General features: G+C 40.9%; 2 protein-coding genes across 6 annotated transcripts in view; one reads left to right on the forward strand and one right to left on the reverse strand.

Moving 5' to 3' along the window:
* REEP3 (receptor accessory protein 3) overlaps window positions 1–849 on the reverse strand; it is a 111,236-nt gene extending 110,387 nt beyond the window's left edge. Inside the window, exon 1 of one of the 2 annotated variants that reach the window (XM_002756324.6) lies at window positions 644–849. In XM_002756324.6, the coding sequence (XP_002756370.1) occupies window positions 644–675 (32 nt within the window). In that variant the 5' untranslated portion in view covers window positions 676–849. Of the gene's footprint in view, window positions 1–613 lie in introns of both variants that reach the window. The other variant, XM_035268276.3, reaches the window with a different exon arrangement.
* JMJD1C (jumonji domain containing 1C) overlaps window positions 325–19,162 on the forward strand; it is a 380,550-nt gene continuing 361,712 nt past the window's right edge. For all 4 annotated transcript variants that reach the window (XM_078345831.1, XM_078345828.1, XM_078345829.1 and 1 more), the window contains exon 1: window positions 325–482. The gene's annotated coding sequence lies outside the window, so the exon portion shown is untranslated. The remainder of the gene's footprint in view (window positions 483–19,162) is intronic.

The following is a 19,162-nucleotide window of genomic DNA, read 5'->3' on the forward strand; positions in this document are numbered from 1 at the left end:
TTCAATACTAGGCTCCTTTCTCGGTAAGCAGCAAATCTTGGGACAACTAGAACGCTTCCCAGGGATCCTGGGCTGGGAGCGGTCTCTGGTTTTTAGACAAATCTCTCCTCCTACCACACGTGACCGAATGGCAATCAGCCGCCAAGAGAAACACCGCAACGCATCAGCCGCGGGACACAAAGCCTCGGCACTGCCGCCGCATCCTCTGGAGGATCGCGGAGCCTCCCGCGCTCGGCATCTGCGGAGCCTGCGCAGGGAGCTGCTGCGAGGCGCGCCGCTCCCGGGTCCGCAGGGCGGTGCCGCGCTGCGCGGGGAAGCAGGAGCAGGGAGCGCGCGTCGCCAGCCTGAGCGCCTGCCCACCCAGCACCGCCGGAGCAGGGGCGCCGCGTCGCAGGCAGCCGAGCAGCGCCACAGTCGCAGCCGCAGCCGCCGCAGTCAGGCCCTTGGCCGCCGCACGGAGTCCCACAGCGACGTGAACCAGGGTAAGGAGGCCGAGGGCTCCCCCAGCCCCACGGCAGGCCCGAGGCCGGGCCACCGCATCCCCGCCCAGGCCCAGGCCTTCCTTTTCCTCCTGGCTCCTTCCCCCTCCCCACAGCTCGCCTGGGCCTCGCACCGGCTGCAGGGCGCCGTGAGCTGCACTTACACCACGGCTCTGGAGATCATCCAGGACACCATCTTCACGAGGGCTTGGGCCCCACGTCCGGGCGGATGGGCGCAGAACGCTGCCGACCAGGCCGCCAATGGCAGGCCGCGCGCTTCGCCGGCTCCTCGAGCTATCCGGGGCCGCGCTGACGCCCTCGGGAGTCGGGCCCGGTGTGTGCGCGCCACGGCCTGGGCTGCGCGGCGGTCGGTCCCCCGCCCGCCCCCGCCTGCCGGCCTAGCCGCCGAGCCGGCCAGCCCCGCCCCTGCGCTCCGCTGATAGGCGGCGGCGGCGGCGCTTTGGCCCGGGCCCGGGCCCGGGCCGGGGCCTGACGGCCGGGCTCCGGGCCTGGATCGGCGGGACCCTAGTCCGCGCTGGGCGGCCTAGCGGCCGCGGCCTTAACCTTGACCCCTGCGCTCTAACCAACCTTACCCTCCTTAGCACTTTGGGACACCAACCTCGCGGCGAGAGTGGGGCGGGAGGCTGAGGAAGGATACTAGACGGTAGGGATTGGCAGTGCCTGTGTGAAAAGTGAGATATTAGCAGGAATTCGGTGTCCAATAAAACCCTCTCGACCAGGCCTTGGGTTTGAAGAGCCAAGTCTTTGAGGTGTGCTTGGCCGCATCCGGTACCCTCACTGTTGACGGAAGCCCAGCACCTAAGGTCATCCTTACAGTACCACATTTTTAAGGGGAACTTCTAGAGGTTCTTGCACAGTCCTCCGTGTGTGCCACGAGTCTCGTGGTGCAATGCAGGGAGGGACAGAGGAGGAGAGCATTCGATTTCATGTTTGCGGTAGTGGGTGTAGTGATAACCCCTGTTCTGGGCCTCTTAGGGCACGTTTTCATCAGAGCATCTGCAAAGGCTGTTTTACAGACGCAAATCTCTGTTATTTCCCTGAGGCCTGCCAGATGTTCAAAGTAAAACCTGGGCCTAGGATTACTGACCTGTCCTGCTGTAATATTTACAACTGTCGTTTTTTGGAGGTTGGGCTACTGCTTACACCTTGCTGTTCTTGCAAATATCATTTCAAGGATAGAATTTTAAAATTAAAAAAAAATATCATTTCAAGGGGTAGCCTTCCTTCTAAAACTTTTTTTTTGTGCCAGTACCAAATTGAGAAAATGATCTTAAAGTTTAGATATTTTTTTTCCAGTTAAGAAGATAGTAAAAGATAATTCTAGTATTCAGGTGGTGCAAAGAATAAAAGATGAACTGTAGGCTTGGAGCCTTTAATTAAAGTCCTAGAAAATATGATGGCTTTTGTGACCATCTGTAATTTCGTCTTCTTGTTCCTCAGTTTCCCTGTGATAAAAAGGGATAATAATACTGTAGCCTGTCTCTTGCCTTTCAGGGGTAATGTGAGGCATTGCTAAATAATGTCTAGAAAATACCTGTACTTGCATGGAAGATTATCAAAGGACACAACAGATTATACTAAATTATTTTCAGTTCTCAGTCAATAAATTGGGTAATATTTTGATTATTTAAGAAACAAGCTCAGAAGCTACTTTCTACTCTTGGGTTAGGTTCTTTTTGCTTATTAATTCATGTCAAGAATATATATTTTTATTTCAGGAATCTCAGTAATAATTTGCATTTACTCTGAATCTTTTATTTTTGGCCATTCAGCAATATTTGAGGATCAGGTGTACCACATAATCAACAGTTTTTTGGCGAACTCTCTTGATCAATGAAATTCAAATGAATTTGAATATCATTCAAATCCCTTCATGAACAGAGGTCCTAAAATAGCTTAATAGCTTTACAGCCTTTACTTTTACTACCTTCACCCCCAACTCCTAATGTACCCTTTCCCTACTCCTCTTCTCTGAACCAACCTTTATTTTCTTGCTCAGCGCTTTTGCCCATATGTTATTTTTCTCTTAACACTTTGCTTCCCATTTTGTACCTATCAGAACCCTCATTTTTCAGTGGCCTATGCCGTGAAGATGTCCCTGGTTTTCCTTGGGGACAATTATTCATAATTTTATCTGTGTCCTCATAGTTTATTACTTGAATTTCCATTTCTTATCTGTGTCATTCTGCTTTTATCATGTCTAATGTACTGAATGATAAAATGTTTTAGAACAGGTGTGGTGTATTAGATTTCTTTGTGTTTTCCAACTATCTAGCCTAAGAGTAAATGCCCTGTAAAAATTTGAATAATGTTTGTGAAATACATCCACTCTCTTTAAGCACCAGACTTAAAAAAAATTCAGCTACGTACATTTGAAGTCTCTTAACTATATGTGTCTTTCTTGCCTTTTTACTTTGGAGGTCATCACTGTGAATATTATTTCAGCTAATCCTAGTGCATTAATGCCTTCAGGGGTTGCTGAGATAGGTAGGACTGCTGGCTGCTCTCTGAAATGTCCCTAGACTACTGTGTGTTAAATTTCATTTTGTATGCTTATTATATTTTCTGCCTCTTCCACATTTAGGTTACTTTTTTGCTGCTTTCTATTTACCTGCAACAGTGCCTTTTTTCACATCTCAATAGGCCATGGGTTGGAAGCCACCTACCATGTGCTATACACGTGTCCTTGAGTCATTCTGACAACTTAAAAAGCCAGATGGTGTTTATTCCCTTTTGGTACCATGGAAAGTGAGGTTTAGAGAAGTTAACTCACTGGCCAATGATCACATAGGTCATTGGTAACAGAACTGGAGATCCAATTCATGCTTCCCAAGCTTCTTTACATTATACTGGGTTAGATTGCAGAATTGTGTTTAAGGCAGTGGATCTAGCCTGGTGTTACCCTGGCGGAGGGAGGGGGGAGGATATTGGAAGGCATTTTTTTAGGATGTAATGATTGGGGCTAACCATTTGCATTTGATGAGTGGAGGCCAGAGAGATACGGGACAGTCCTGAACAAAGTGTCCCCATATCCTGTATGATTTAGAAATATCTAGCCTGATATTCATGTAATATTTGTAATTATCGAAGCCTGGAACTTCCATTTTACATGTAAACTGATGATTTTAACTGAGACTGAACTTTCCAGTGTCTGTTTCCACATGCAATCATTATGTGAATTGAAAGAAGATTGTTTTGTTTACAACTTGACCAAGAGTTGTTTACAGTTTTGGAAAATTGTATCACAAACAGCTCTGCATCCATAGATGTCATGTTCAGCTACTAGTTACTTCTTTAAGTTTTCTAGTATAGTTTTGCCCCACATCAAAATATTTATTTTTAGAAATCATTTTCATTTCTCCTTTCCACTCTTATTTAGGGTATATGGATTTGTTTGAAGCTGTAGGAATACTGTTCCTATTCAGGGTGGTAAAGCAGAAGTTGGAAAATACTTTATGCAAGGAGCACATTGAGTCTGATATGGTTGAGAACTGTTGATCTACAGTAAGAGTAACGTCATCTGAGGAGAGTCTCATGAAAAGTGCCTAGATTTTTGTGGAGGGTGTTTGTAATTACTGTGTATTGGACTGTGACTCAGATACAAAGAAGTCTGCTAAATTTATTAGCAGATAGTTGAGGTCTGCTAAGAAGTAGGTGGCCATTTTGCTGGATGCAGTGGCTCATGCCAGTAATCCCAGCACTTTGGGAGGCTGACTTGAGGCCAAGAGTTCGAAGCCAGCCTGGCCAACGTGGCAAGACCTCATCTCTACTAAAAATACAAAAATTAGCTGGGCATGTTGGTACACACCTGGAAGCCCAGCTACTTGGCAGGCTGAGGCAGGAGAATCATCTGAACCTGGGAGGTGGATGGAGGTTGCATTGGGCCAAGATTGCGCCACAGCACTCCAGCTTGGGTGGCAGACTGAGACTCTGTCTCAAAAAAAAAAAAAAGTGGCCATTACATACGTACTTCACTGTATAAGGTAAGGTGCTAGGGGCACTGGGAGAAAAGGAAATATAGTACCTTCTGCCTAGAAGATTTATAGTGTGGTCTCTTGGCATGCTTGAAATCATTTCTTATATAGAAGATAAAAGATTATTTCTTTAAGTACTGAACTTAATTTTGATTTTATACATATATCAATAATGTTCATACATTGTGCTATATAAAGCACATCCTTCATTGTGCTCTGCGAAGACACTTTTCTTCTCTGAGGAGGGCAGTGTATTTAGGGCAAAGGACTCAGGAGACTTAATTCTACTACCAGTAATGTGATGTTTGGTAAATCACACTGTATGTTTCCTGTTGAATATGGGGATGATACTGTTATGGTGATCAAACATAAGGGGTTTAAAAACCAGCGGGTAATTAGACTGTTAAAAGCATTGCTTTCTCTTAAATATTTCTTTTCTGGCCTGCTGTGGTGGCTCACCTCCCAAAGTGCCTGTAATCCCAGCACTTTGGGAGGCCGAGGCAGGTGGGTTGCCTGAGGTCAGAAGTTCGCGACCAGCCTGGGCAACACTGTAAAACCCTGTGTCTATTAAAATACAAAAAAGTAGCCAGCCATGGTGGTGTGCACCTGTAGTCCCAGCTACTTGAGAGGCTAAGGCAGGAGAATTGCTTGAACCTGGTAGGCAGAAGTTGCCGTGAGCTGAGATTGCGCCACTGTACTCTAGCCTGGGCGACAGAGTGCTCTGTTTCAAAACAAAAAAAATTAAAATTAAAAAATAAAAGTTTTCCTAGGAGACATGTGAAATGTGCATCTTCTGCATGTTAAAGTAGTTCATTTATTAACAAAGCAACAGAGAGTAGGAAAGTACCTAGGAAAGCAGGTAGTGAGAATAGAATTAGAGGGTACAAAGATAATATCTGATCCCTGTAATTGTTAATGAGAATGCTAATGAGACTGAATACTAGGCCACCTTCCCATTTCTATTGGGAGAGCGTTTTCAGTGGCTAAAAATATATTTACTTGGAGAAAGGCTAAAATTACTAAATCAGTCTGTCTTTCATAGTTGTTTAGAAAATAGTGGGAGAGAGAGGATCTTAAGACTGACGTAACAGAAGAAAGCTGTTCTTTTTCCATCTGTTGCTAGGTGAATCCATCTTTTCTCTCAGGCAGTCTGCTTATGGAATTGTGGTTACAACAGAGGTTAAGTTTGGCTTCTGATATTGAAATTGAATGACAAGGAAATGCTACTGAAAATACAATGATCAGATAGCATTAGAATAAAAAGATTAGGTTCTGATTAAGTATTCACTATAGGAATTGACAGAAAAAGATAGTGACTAGCTGACAACACAAAAAGTAAAGTACATCTATGATGGCTGGATCCGGGATATACACAGTAAGAAACTGACATTATCTGAGATTCTTATACATTTGCAATAGTGGCCTTAACTATAACAGTTAAGGATTTAGACAGAGCTTTTGTTTTTCCTTCAGGGTGAAATATGATTTTGTGTTTGACCATGTTAAGTGGCAGAGAAACGTCTAGTTTAAGACATTTGAGGTACTTATACTATTTATTTAAAATAGAATAGATTGTATCAGGGTTTTATGCTCAAGATAGGTTTATGATTTCAGGTATTCACGTTCATATGAGGTTGTGATTTAATTTGCCAAATCTGAAATATTCGATAATTCCATCATGTCTAGTAAGCAGAACTTCAATAAATTTTTATTGATGTTTTGAGGGAAAATTCAAAGCACATGGAATAAATTGAAAAGGGAACAGTGAAAAATTAGTCTTTTTTTCTTCCTTGTTTCCAGCTACTCAGTTTCCTTCACAGGTGGTCCCTGTTCCCAAGTCTTTTCTCCTCAAAGTGAATTCCAGAAACATACCCAATTATTAATAGATATTTAGTCTAGAATAAAGACAGCATTTTATGGTTTTTGGAACATGATGGAATTAGTAAATGATGTTGTGACAATTAGCCAGCCATTTAATAAAAACTGAAGAAAAAAAATTCTGATGGGTAAGAAATGGAAATGGAAAAAATGAAAGTACCATAAAAATACAAAAAAAAAAAATAGTTGAAGGTATTATATTCTCGATGCAGAAGGACCTTTCTGTCATAAAATCAGAAACCATAATCATTGGTTTGAGTATATGAGAATTCAAACTCCTGTGCCTACAAAATCAATATAAACAAGGTTGAAAGACAGATGACAAACTAGGAAAAATATTTGTAAAACCTGACAAAGGCTTTTTTGTCTGATTTTTGGGTATATATCTTCGTACATCTTCATATACAAAGCACTCTTAAAAACCATTGAGAAATAGTCTCTGAAGACTTCTGATTTCCAGTGCAGCATGTAAGGAGCTCAGTAATTGCCACTTGGACCTGACAACAAATAAATGGCTGAACAAACTGAAGAATAGACAACACTTGTTAGATTCCTCAGAGAAATAAAGTCGTAAGGCAAACCACAATCCTCCACAACTGGAGAGACAGACAGGTGGATACAGAGAATCACAACGACTGAAGCAGAAACCAGGATCAGAAACCTCTGAGGGAACCAGTACCTGGGTAGGAAAACCTGAGCTGTAATTGAGGAGTTACTGGTGGCTCAGTGTGGACAACTCTGAGACGTAAAAACTCCAGGGAGCCAGTCATAAGGAAGCCCCCATAGGTTTGTGAGATTACTTTCTGGAGCTTTACCAGGTCCTCACAGTAAGTATTTGAGAAAAATTCTCTTATACTTTCAGCAGGAGAAGGGAGAAGTAAAACATTTTGAAATACACCTAGGGTATTTTGTCCTTAACAAGGCGTGCCCTCAGGAGAAATTATTTCGCTTAGAACCTAACCTAACTGGGGGATGGGAAAAATGCGGCTCCAATCACTCTAGCCCTCCCCATGAAGAAAAGGAAATTCCTAACTCCAGCTCCCTCTAGTCTTCCACTTGAGGGGAAGGAAATAACTTCAGCCATCCTGTTCCATTTGAAGGGAGGAAAAAACCTGAGAAGCACTGGTGGAAGTTCACAGTCCAGAGGCACAGGGTCACTTGAGGACTGAGACCTAATCCTAGGACTATAGAATGCTTCTCCCACCCCCCGCTTCACCCTACTGCTACATTACTAAATACCTCTTTACTGTAGTTTTTTAAAATTTAAATACTTAGTGTCACTATTATGTCCACCTTTAACAAAAAGTTACAGGCATACTAAAAGGCAAAAACTACAGTTTGAAGAAACTGAACCAAACATCAGAACCATTGCCAAATATGGCAGGAATGTTGGAAATATCAGACCAGACATTTTTTATTTATTTTTACTTTTAAAAACACTTTTATTTTAGATTCTGGGATACATATGTGTGGTTTGTTACCTAGATATGTTGCATGGTGCTGAGGTTTGGGTATGAATGGTCCCAACACTGAGGTACTGACTTTACCACACATTTTTTCCTCCCTTCCGCCCCCTCCCTCTCTTCCTCCTCTAGTAGTTTCCATTGTCTATTGTTGCCATCTTTATGTCCATGAGTACCAGTGTTTAGCTCCCACTTATAAGTGAGGGCATGCAGTATTTGCTTTTCTGTTCCTATCTTAATTTGCTTAGGATAATGACCTCTAGTTCCATCTGTGTTGCTGCAAAAGGACATGATTTCATTCTTTGTTAGTCTGCATAGTATTCAATGGGGGTGTGTGTGTGTGTGTGTGTGTGTGTGTGTGTATACCACATTTTCTTCATCTAATCCCCTGTTGATGGGCACCTAGGTTAATTCCACGTCTTTGCTATTGGGAATAGTGCTGTAATGAATGTGTGAATCCATGTATCTTTTTGGTACAAAAATTTGTTTTCTTTTGGTTGTATACCTGGTAATGGGATTGCTGGGACAAATGGTAGTTCTTTTTTTTTGAGACCGAGTTTCGCTGTTGTTACCCAGACTGGAGTGCAATGGCATGATCTTGGCTCATTGCAACCTCGCCTCCTGGGTTCAAGCAATTCTTCTGCCTCAGCTCCCGAGTAGCTGAGAGGTGCGTACCACCATGCCCAGCTAATTTTTGTATTTTTAGTAGGGACAGGGTTTCACCATGTTGACCATGATGATCTTGATCTCTTGACCTCATGATCCACCCACCTCGGCCTCCCAAGGTGCTGGGATTACAGGCTTGAGACACCGCGCCCGGCCAATGGTAGTTCTTTTAAAGTTCTTTCAGAAGTCTCCAGATTGCTTTCCACAGTGGCTGACCTAATTTACATTCCCACCAACAATGTATAAAGGATCTCTTTTCTCTGTAGCCTTGCCAACATCTGTTGTTTTTTGACTTTTTAGTAATAGCCACTGACTGATGTGAGATGATAACTCATTGGAGTTTTGATTTGCATTTCTCTGATAATTAGTGATGTTGAGCCTCTTTTTTCATATGTTTGTGGGCTGCTCGTATGTTCTCTTTTGAGAAGTATCTGGTCATGTGTTTCTGCCCATTTTTAAATGGGGTTGTTTTTTGCTTCAGTTGTTTAAGTTCATTATCAATTCTGGATATGAGACCTTTGTCAGATATATAGTTTATGAATACTTTTCCCCATTTTGTAGGTTGTCTGTTTTCTAACTTGTTAGTATCTTCTACTGTGCAGAAGCTCTTTAGTTTAGCTAGATCCGAATTGTCAGTTTTTGTTTTTGTTGCCATTGCTTTTGAGAACTTAAATCATAGAGTGTTTCCCAAAGCACCAGTGCCCTAAAGGGTGTTTCCTATGTTCTCTTCTAGGATTGTTGTAGTTTGAGGTCTTACACTGAAGTCTTAAATCTACCTTGAGTTAATTTTTGTATATGGTAAAGGTAGGGATCTAGTTTCATTCTCCTGCATATGGCTTGGCAGCTATCTCTGCACCATTTATTGAATAGTGAGTCCTTTCCTCTTGCTTATTTTTGTTGACTTTGCCAAGGATTAGATGGCTGTAAGCATGTGGCTTTATTTCTAGGCCAGGAATTAACAATATATGATTAACATGCAAAGGGCTTTAATGGAAAAAGTAGACAATGTGCAAGAACAGATGGATAATGTAAGCAGAGAGATGGAAATTTTAAGAAAGAATAAAAAAACACTGTAGTAAAAAATATTGTAACAAATGAAGAATTTCACTGATAGGCTCATTAGCATACTGGACTTTTAAAAATCTCTGAGCTTGAGGATATTACAAGAAGCTTCCAAAACTGAAAGCAAGAGGAAAATGATGAAAAAAAACTCCCTCAAAACAGAATGTCCAAGAACTGTGAGACAACTGCCAAAGGTGCAAAATACACATAATAGAAATACCAAAGGAGCAGGAAAAAAGAAAGGAACAGAAGCAATATTTTAAGTAATAACTGAGGATTCCCCCAAATGAGTGTCAAATATCAAACTACAGATCTAGGAAGCTCAGAGAACACCAAAGATGATAAATGCCAAAAACCTACATTTAGCCACACCATTTTCAAACTTCACAAAATCCAAGATAAAGGAAGCACCTTGAAAGAAATCAGGGGAGGAAAAAAATACCTTACCTATAGAGAAAAAAAGATAAGAATTACATCCAGTTTCTCCTCAGAAATCATGCAAGCAAAACAAGAATTGAGTTAAATATTTAGTGTTGAGAGAAAGAGGCCCCCACCTAGAATTTTGTATCCTGGCATGTTATTTTTCCAAAGCGAAGAAAGAATAAAGACTTATTCAGAATGTGAAAATTGAGGGAATTTATTGCAAATCTGATTTGCAAGAAATGTGTAAAAAAAAAAGTTCTTCAGAGAGAAGGAAAATAATATAGGTCAGAAGCTTGGATCTTAAAAACTTATATTTTCCTTATTCATAATTATTCTAACAGATAACAGTTTGTTAAAATGATAATAGCGACCATGTATTTGATTATGTTTCCATGGGTTTGTGTATGTGTGTTTATATATGTATGAACTTAGGTATAAATGAAATGAATGACAGCAGTGATCCAACAGATGGAAGAGTGGATTTAGGAATATTTCGTTATTATAAGGTACTTGGACTGCTTATGAAGTGGTGTAGCATTATTTGAAAGTAGACTTGTATTAGTTGTAAATATTTATTACAAACTCCAGGGAAACCACTGAGAGAAGTAAAAATTTAAAAGAAAGGGGAAGGGGAAAGAAACAGGAGGGGAGAACAGTCATTTTTCAGTATATATGGGCAGTTGGTTCCACGACTCCCTGAATATACCAAAATCCACACATATTCAAGTCATGCAGTTGGCCCTGTTGAACTTCTGTGTACATATGTTGCTTCTGTATGTATGAAGTTTTCACGTCCCATGCATACTGTATTTTTCTTTTTCATTTTTTTTTTTTTTGAGACGGAGTTTCGCTCTTGTTGCCCAGGCTGGAGTTCAATGGCATGATCTCGGCTCACCGCAACCTCCGCCTCCTGGGTTCAGGCAATTCTCCTGCCTCAGCCTCCTGAGTAGCTGGGATTACAGGCACATACCATTGTGCCCAGCTAATTTTTTGTATTTTTAGTAGAGACGGGGTTTCACCATGTTGACCAGGATGGTCTCAATCTCTTGACCTTGTGATCCGTCCGCCTCAGCCTCCCAAAGTGCTGGGATTACAGGCGTGAGCCACTGTGCCCGGCCCTTGTATTTTCCTTTTTCAAGATGGAATCTGGCTCTGTTACCCACGCTGGAGTACAGTGATGTGATCCCAGCTCACTGCAACCTCTGCCTCCTGGGTTCAAGCAATTCTCCTGCCTCAGCTTCCAGAGTAGCAGGGATTACAGGAGCCTGCCACTGCACCCAGCTAATTTTTATATTTTTAGTAGAGATGGGGTTTCACCATGTTGGCTAGGCTGGTCTCGAACTCCTGACCTTATGATCCGCCAGCCTCAGCCTCCCAAAGTGCTAGGATTACAGGTGTTAGTCACTGCGTTGGCTAAATACCGTATTTTCTATCTGCATTTTGTTAAAAGAAATACGCAAATAAGAGGAACCATGCAGTTCAAACCCATGTTGAAGAGTCAACTGTATAGTCGATATGTCAAGAAAAGGGAGAAAATAAAATCATATAACGTGCTCAGTTAAAACCACAAAAGGCAGAAAAAGTGTGAAAGGCAGAAATAGGAACAAAAAAACAGGGGCCACACACAGAAACCAGTAACAGATATGATAGATATTAGTCCAGACTATATCAATAATCACCTTAAACATCTATGGTCTAAATATACCAATTAAAAGACAGAGATTAGTAGAATGGATTAAAAAGCAATACCCAACTATGTTATTGACTGGAAACCCACTGTAAAGACACAAAGATTAAAGTAAAGGAATGGAGAAAGATATATCATGCTAACATGAACCAAAAGAAATGGAGGGTAGGTATATTAATAGTAGACTTTACAGCACTGTATGTTATCAGTTTTAAATAGGACATTACATAATGACAAAGGGATAAGTAATCCAAGAAGACATAATGATTTTTAATATCTGTATGCCTTACAACAGAGCATCAGAATAGGTGAGGCAAAAACTGATAGAACTGCAATGAGAAATATATGAATATATTATTGTAATTGGACACTTCAGCACCCCTCTATCAGAAATTAACAACTCCAGTAGACAAAAAAATCAATAAGGACATAGTTAAACTTAATAGCATTATCAATCAACTGGCTATAATTGACATCTGTAGACTACTTCACCAAACAACGGCAGATTACACATTCTACTCAAGCTCACGTGGAACATTCACTGAGATGAACTTCATTCTAGGCCATAAAACAAACCTTAACAAACTAGAAATCATGCCATATCTGCGCTCAGGGCAAAATAAAATTAAATAGAAACGAGTAACTAAAAGATATCTGGAAGATCCCAAAATATGTGGAAGATTAAGCAGCGCACTTTTTTTCTTTTTTTTTTTTTTTTAATTTTTTATAGGATTTTAGGTTTTGGGGTACATGAGCAGAGCATGCAAGACAGTTGCGTAGGAACACACATGGCAGTGTGCTTTTCTTTCCTTCTCCCCTTCACCCACATTTGGCATTTCTCCCCAGGCTATCCCTCCCCACCTCCCCCTCCCACTGGCCCTCCCCTTTTCCCCCCAATAGACCCCAGTGTTTAGTACTCCCCTTTCTGTGTCCATGTGTTCTCATTTTTCATCACCCGCCTATGAGTGAGAATATGCGGTGTTTCATTTTCTGTTCTTGTGTCAGTTTGCTGAGGATGACGTTCTCCAGATTCATCCATGTCCCTACAAACGACACAAACTCAATCATTTCTGATTGCTGCATAATATTCCATGGTGTATATGTGCCACATTTTTCCAATCCAGTCTATCATCAATGGGCATTTGGGTTGATTCCAGGTCTTTGCTATTGTAAACAGTGCTGCAATGAACATTCGTGTACATGTGTCCTTATAGTAGAACGATTTATAGTCTTTTGGATATATACCCAGTAATGGGATTGCTGGGTCAAATGGAATTTCTATTTCTAAGGCCTTGAGGAATCGCCACACTGTCTTCCACAATGGTTGAACTAATTTACACTCCCACCAACAGTGTAAAAGTGTTCCTTTTTCTCCACATCCTCTCCAGCATCTGTTGTCTCCAGATTTTTTAATGATCGCCATTCTAACTGGCGTGAGATGGTATCTCAATGTGGTTTTGATTTGCATCTCTCTGATGACCAGTGACGATGAGCATTTTTTCATATGATTGTTGGCCTCATATATGTCTTCTTTCGTAAAGTGTCTGTTCATATCCTTTGCCCACTTTTGAATGGGCTTGTTTGTTTTTTTCCTGTAAATCCGTTTGAGTTCTTTGTAAATTCTGGATATCAGCCCTTTGTCAGATGGGTAAACTGCAAAAATTTTTTCCCATTCTGTTGGTTGCCGATCCACTCTAGTGACTGTTTCTTTTGCCGTGCAGAAGCTGTGGAGTTTGATTAGGTCCCATTTGTCTATTTTGGCTTTTGTTGCCAATGCTTTTGGTATTTTGGTCATGAAGTCCTTGCCTACTCCTATGTCCTGGATAGTTTTGCCTAGATTTCCTTCTAGGGTTTTTATGGTGCCAGGTCTTATGTTTAAGTCTTTAATCCATCTGGAGTTAATTTTAGTGTAAGGTGTCAGGAAGGGGTCCAGTTTCTGCTTTCTGCACAAGGCTAGCCAGTTTTCCCAACACCATTTGTTAAACAGGGAATCCTTTCCCCCTTGCTTGTTTTTGTCAGGTTTATCAAAGATTCTATAGTTGCAGATATGTTGTGTTGCCTCCGGTGCCTCTGTTTTGTTCCATTGGTCTATATCTCTGTTTTGGTACCAGTACCATGCTGTTTTGATTACTGTAGCCTTGTAGTATAGTTTGAAATCCGGTAGTGTGATGCCCCCCCCGCTATGTTCTTTTTGCTTAGAATTGACTTGGCTATGCGGGCTCTCTTTTGGTTCCATATGAAGTTCATGGTGGTTTTTTCCAGTTCTGTGAAGAAAGTCAATGGTAGCTTGATGGGGATAGCATTGATTCTGTAAATTACTTTGGGCAGTATAGCCATTTTCAGGATGTTAATTCTTCCTAACCATGAACATGGAATGTTTCTCCATCTGTTTGTGTCCTCTCTGATTTCGTTGAGCAGTGGTTTGTAGTTCTCCTTGAAGAGGTCCCTTACGTTCCTTGTGAGTTGTATTCCAAGGTATTTTATTCTTTTTGTAGCAATTGTGAATGGCAGTTCATTCTTGATTTGGCTTTCTTTAAGTCTGTTATTGGTGTAGACGAATGCTTGTGATTTTTGCACATTGATTTTATATCCTGAGACTTTGCTGAAGTTGCTTATCAGTTTCAGGAGTTTTTGGACTGAGGTGATGGGGTCTTCTAGGTATACTATCATGTCGTCTGCAAATAGAGACAATTTGGCTTCCTCCTTTCCTATTTGAATACCCTTTATTTCTTTTTCTTGCCTGATTGCTCTGGCTAGAACTTCCAGAACTATATTGAATAGGAGTGGTGAAAGAGGGCATCCTTGTCTAGTGCCAGATTTCAAAGGGAATGCTTCCAGTTTTTGCCCATTCAGTATGATATTGGCTGTTGGTTTGTCATAAATAGCTTTTATTTATTTATTTATTTTTTTTTCCAGTTTTAAAGCTCATTATTTATTGGATTTGAAAAACTTTACCAACATAAGCTTTGGTATAAAAGCAAGACTTGGTAAACTGATTTTTTTTTTTTCTTTTTTTTTTTTTTTATTGGATTATAGGTTTTGGGGTACATGAGCAGAGCATGCAAGACAGTTGCGTAGGTACACACATGGCAGTGTGCTTTGCTTTTCTTCTCCCCTTCACCCACATTTGGCATTTCTCCCCAGGCTATCCCTCCCCACCTCCCCCTCCCACTGGCCCTCCCCTTTTCCCCCCAATAGACCCCAGTGTTTAGTACTCCCCTTTCTGTGTCCATGTGTTCTCATTTTTCATCACCCACCTATGAGTGAGAATATGCGGTGTTTCATTTTCTGTTCTTGTGTCAGTTTGCTGAGGATGATGTTTTCCAGATTCATCCATGTCCCTACAAATGACACGAACTCATCATTTCTGATTACTGCATAATATTCCATGGTGTATATGTGCCACATTTTTCCAATCCAGTCTATTATCAATGGGCATTTGGGTTGATTCCAGGTCTTTGCTATTGTAAACAGTGCTGCAATGAACATTCGTGTACATGTGTCCTTATAGTAGAACGATTTATAGTCTTTTGGATATATACCCAGTAATGGGATTGCTGGGTCAAATGGAATTTCTATTTCTAAGGCCTTGAGGAATCGCCACACTGTCTTCCACAATGGTTGAACTAATTTACACTCCCACCAACAGTGTAAAAGTGTTCCTTTTTCTCCACATCCTCTCCAGCATCTGTTGTCTCCAGATTTTTTAATGATCGCCATTCTAACTGGCGTGAGATGGTATCTCAATGTGGTTTTGATTTGCATCTCTCTGATGACCAGTGACGATGAGCATTTTTTCATATGATTGTTGGCCTCATATATGTCTTCTTTCGTAAAGTGTCTGTTCATATCCTTTGCCTACTTTTGAATGGACTTGTTTGTGTTTTTCCTGTAAATCCGTTTGAGTTCTTTGTAAATTCTGGATATCAGCCCTTTGTCAGATGGGTAGACTGCGAAAATTTTTTCCCATTCTGTTGGTTGCCGATCCACTCTAGTGACTGTTTCTTTTGCCGTGCAGAAGCTGTGGAGTTTCATTAGGTCCCATTTGTCCATTTTGGCTTTTGTTGCCAATGCTCTTGGTGTTTTGTTCATGAAGTCCTTGCCTACTCCTATGTCCTGGATAGTTTTGCCTAGATTTCCTTCTAGGGTTTTTATGGTGCCAGGTCTTATGTTTAAGTCTTTAATCCATCTGGAGTTAATTTTAGTGTAAGGTGTCAGGAAGGGGTCCAGTTTCTGCTTTCTGCACATGGCTAGCCAGTTTTCCCAACACCATTTGTTAAACATGGAATCCTTGCCCCATTGCTTGTTTTTGTCAGGTTTATCAAAGATTGTATAGTTGTATGTATGTTGTGTTGCCTCCGGTGCCTCTGTTTTGTTCCATTGGTCTATATCTCTGTTTTGGTACCAGTACCATGCTGTTTTGATTACTGTAGCCTTGTAGTATAGTTTGAAATCCGGTAGTGTGATGCCCCCCGCTGTGTTCTTTTTGCTTAGAATTGACTTGGCTATGCGGGCTCTCTTTTGGTTCCATATGAAGTTCATGGTGGTTTTTTCCAGTTCTGTGAAGAAAGTCAATGGTAGCTTGATGGGGATAGCGTTGATTCTGTAAATTACTTTGGGCAGTATAGCCATTTTCACGATATTAATTCTTCCTAACCATGAACATGGAATGTTTCTCCATCTGTTTGTGTCCTCTCTGATTTCGTTGAGCAGTGGTTTGTAGTTCTCCTTGAAGAGGTCCCTTACGTTCCTTGTGAGTTGTATTCCAAGGTATTTTATTCTTTTTGTAGCAATTGCGAATGGCAGTTCGCTCTTGATTTGGCTTTCTTTAAGTCTGTTATTGGTGTAGACGAATGCTTGTGATTTTTGCATATTGATTTTATATCCTGAGACTTTGCTGAAGTTGTTTATCAGTTTCAGGAGTTTTTGGGCTGAGGCGATGGGGTCTTCTAGGTATACTATCATGTCGTCTGCAAATAGAGACAATTTGGCTTCCACCTTTCCTATTTGAATACCCTTTATTTCTTTTTCTTGCCTGATTGCTCTGGCTAGAACTTCCAGTACTATATTGAATAGGAGTGGTGAGAGAGGGCATCCTTGTCTAGTACCAGATTTCAAAGGGAATGCTTCCAGTTTTTGCCCATTCAGTATGATATTGGCTGTTGGTTTGTCATAAATAGCTTTTATTACTTTGAGATACGTTCCATCGATACCTAGTTTATTGAGGGTTTTTAGCATAAAGGGCTGTTGAATTTTGTCAAATGCCTTCTCGGCGTCAATTGAGATAATCATGTGGTTTTTGTTTTTGGTTCTATTTATGTGGTGAATTACGTTGATAGACTTGCGTATGTTGAACCAGACTTGCATCCCCGGGATGAATCCTACTTGATCTTGGTGAATAAGTTTTTTGATTTGCTGTTGCATTCGGCTTGCCAATATTTTATTGAAGATTTTTGCATCTATGTTCATCATGGATATTGGCCTGAAGTTTTCTTTTCTTGTTGGGTCTCTGCCAGGTTTTGGTATCAGAATGATGTTGGTCTCGTAAAATGATTTGGGAAGTATTCCCTCTTTTTGGATTGTTTGAAATAGTTTTAGAAGGAATGGTACCAGCTCCTTCTTGTGTGTCTGGTAGAATTCGGCTGTGAACCCGTCTGGACCTGGGCTTTTTTTGTGTGGTAGGCTCTTAATTGCTGCCTCGACTTCTGACCTTGTTATTGGTCTATTCATAGTTTCAGCTTCCTCCTGGTTTAGGCTTGGGAGGATGCAGGAGTCCAGGAATTTATCCATTTCTTCCAGGTTTACTAGTTTATGTGCATAGAGTTGTTTGTAATATTCTCTGATGATGGTTTGAATTTCTGTGGAATCTGTGGTGATTTCCCCTTTATCATTTTTTATTGCATCTATTTGGTTGTTCTCTCTTTTCTTTTTAATCAATCTGGCTAGTGGTCTGTCTATTTTGTTGATCTTTTCAAAAAACCAGCTCTTGGATTTATTGATTTTTTGAAGGGTTTTTCGTGTCTCAATCTCCTTCAGTTCAGCTCTGATCTTAGTAATTTCTTGTCTTCTGCTGGGTTTTGAGTTTTTTTGATCTTGCTCCTCTAGCTCTTTCAATTTTGACGATAGGGTGTCAATTTTGGATCTCTCCATTCTCCTCATATGGGCACTTATTGCTATATACTTTCCTCTAGAGACTGCTTTAAATGTGTCCCAGAGGTTCTGGCATGTTGTGTCTTCGTTCTCATTGGTTTCGAAGAACTTCTTTATTTCTGACTTCATTTCATTGTTTACCCAGTCAACATTGAAGAGCCAGTTGTTCAGTTTCCATGAAGCTGTGCGGTTCTGGGTTGGTTTCTGTATTCTGAGTTCTAACTTGATTGCACTATGGTCTGAGAGGCTGTTTGTTATGATTTCAGTTGTTTTGCATTTGTTGAGCAGTGCTTTACTTCCAATTATGTGGTCAATTTTTGAGTAGGTGTGATGTGGTGCTGAGAAGAATGTATATTCTGTGGATTTGGGGTGGAGAGTTCTGTAAATGTCTATCAGGTTTGCTTGCTCCAGGTCTGAGTTCAAGCCCTGGATATCCTTGTTGATTTTCTGTCTGGTTGATCTGTCTAATATTGACAGTGGAGTGTTAAAGTCTCCCACTATTATTGTGTGGGAGTCTAAGTCTCTTTGTAAGTCATTAAGAACTTGCCTTATGTATCTGGGTGCTCCTGCATTGGGTCCATATATGTTTAGGATCGTTAGCTCTTCTTGTTTTATCGATTCTTTTACCATTATGTAATGGCCTTCTTTGTCTCTTTTGATCTTTGTTGCTTTAAAGTCTATTTTATCAGAGATGAGAATTGCAACTCCTGCTTTTTTTTGCTCTCCATTTGCTTGGTAGATCTTCCTCCATCCCTTTATTTTGAGCCTTTGTGTATCCTTGCATGTGAGATGTGTTTCCTGGATACAGCACACTGATGGGTTTTGGCTTTTTATCCAATTTGCCAGTCTGTGTCTTTTGATTGGTGCATTTAGTCCATTTACATTTAGGGTTAATATTGTTATGTGTGAATTTGATACTGCCATTTTGATGCTAAGTGGCTGTTTTGCCCGTTAGTTGTTGTAGATTCTTCATTATGTTGATGCTCTTTAGCATTTAGTGTCATTTTGGAATGGCTGGTACTGGTTGTTCCTTTCTATGTGTAGTGCCTCTTTTAGGAGCTCTTGTAAAGCAGGCCTGGTGGTGACAAAATCTCTCAGTCCTTGCTTGTTCGCAAAGGATTTTATTTTTCCTTCACTTCTGAAGCTCAGTTTGGCTGGATATGAAATTCTGGGTAGAAAGTTCTTTTCTTTAAGAATGTTGAATATTGGCCCCCACTCTCTTCTGGCTTGTAGAGTTTCTGCCGAGAGATCTGCTGTGAGTCTGATGGGCTTCCCTTTGTGGGTAACTCGACCTTTCTCTCTGGCTGCCCTTAGTATTTTCTCCTTTATTTCAACCTTGTTGAATCTGACGATTATGTG

This window comes from Callithrix jacchus, chromosome 12 (assembly GCF_049354715.1).
Source record: "Callithrix jacchus isolate 240 chromosome 12, calJac240_pri, whole genome shotgun sequence".
Classification (NCBI taxonomy): Eukaryota; Metazoa; Chordata; class Mammalia; order Primates; family Cebidae; genus Callithrix; species Callithrix jacchus.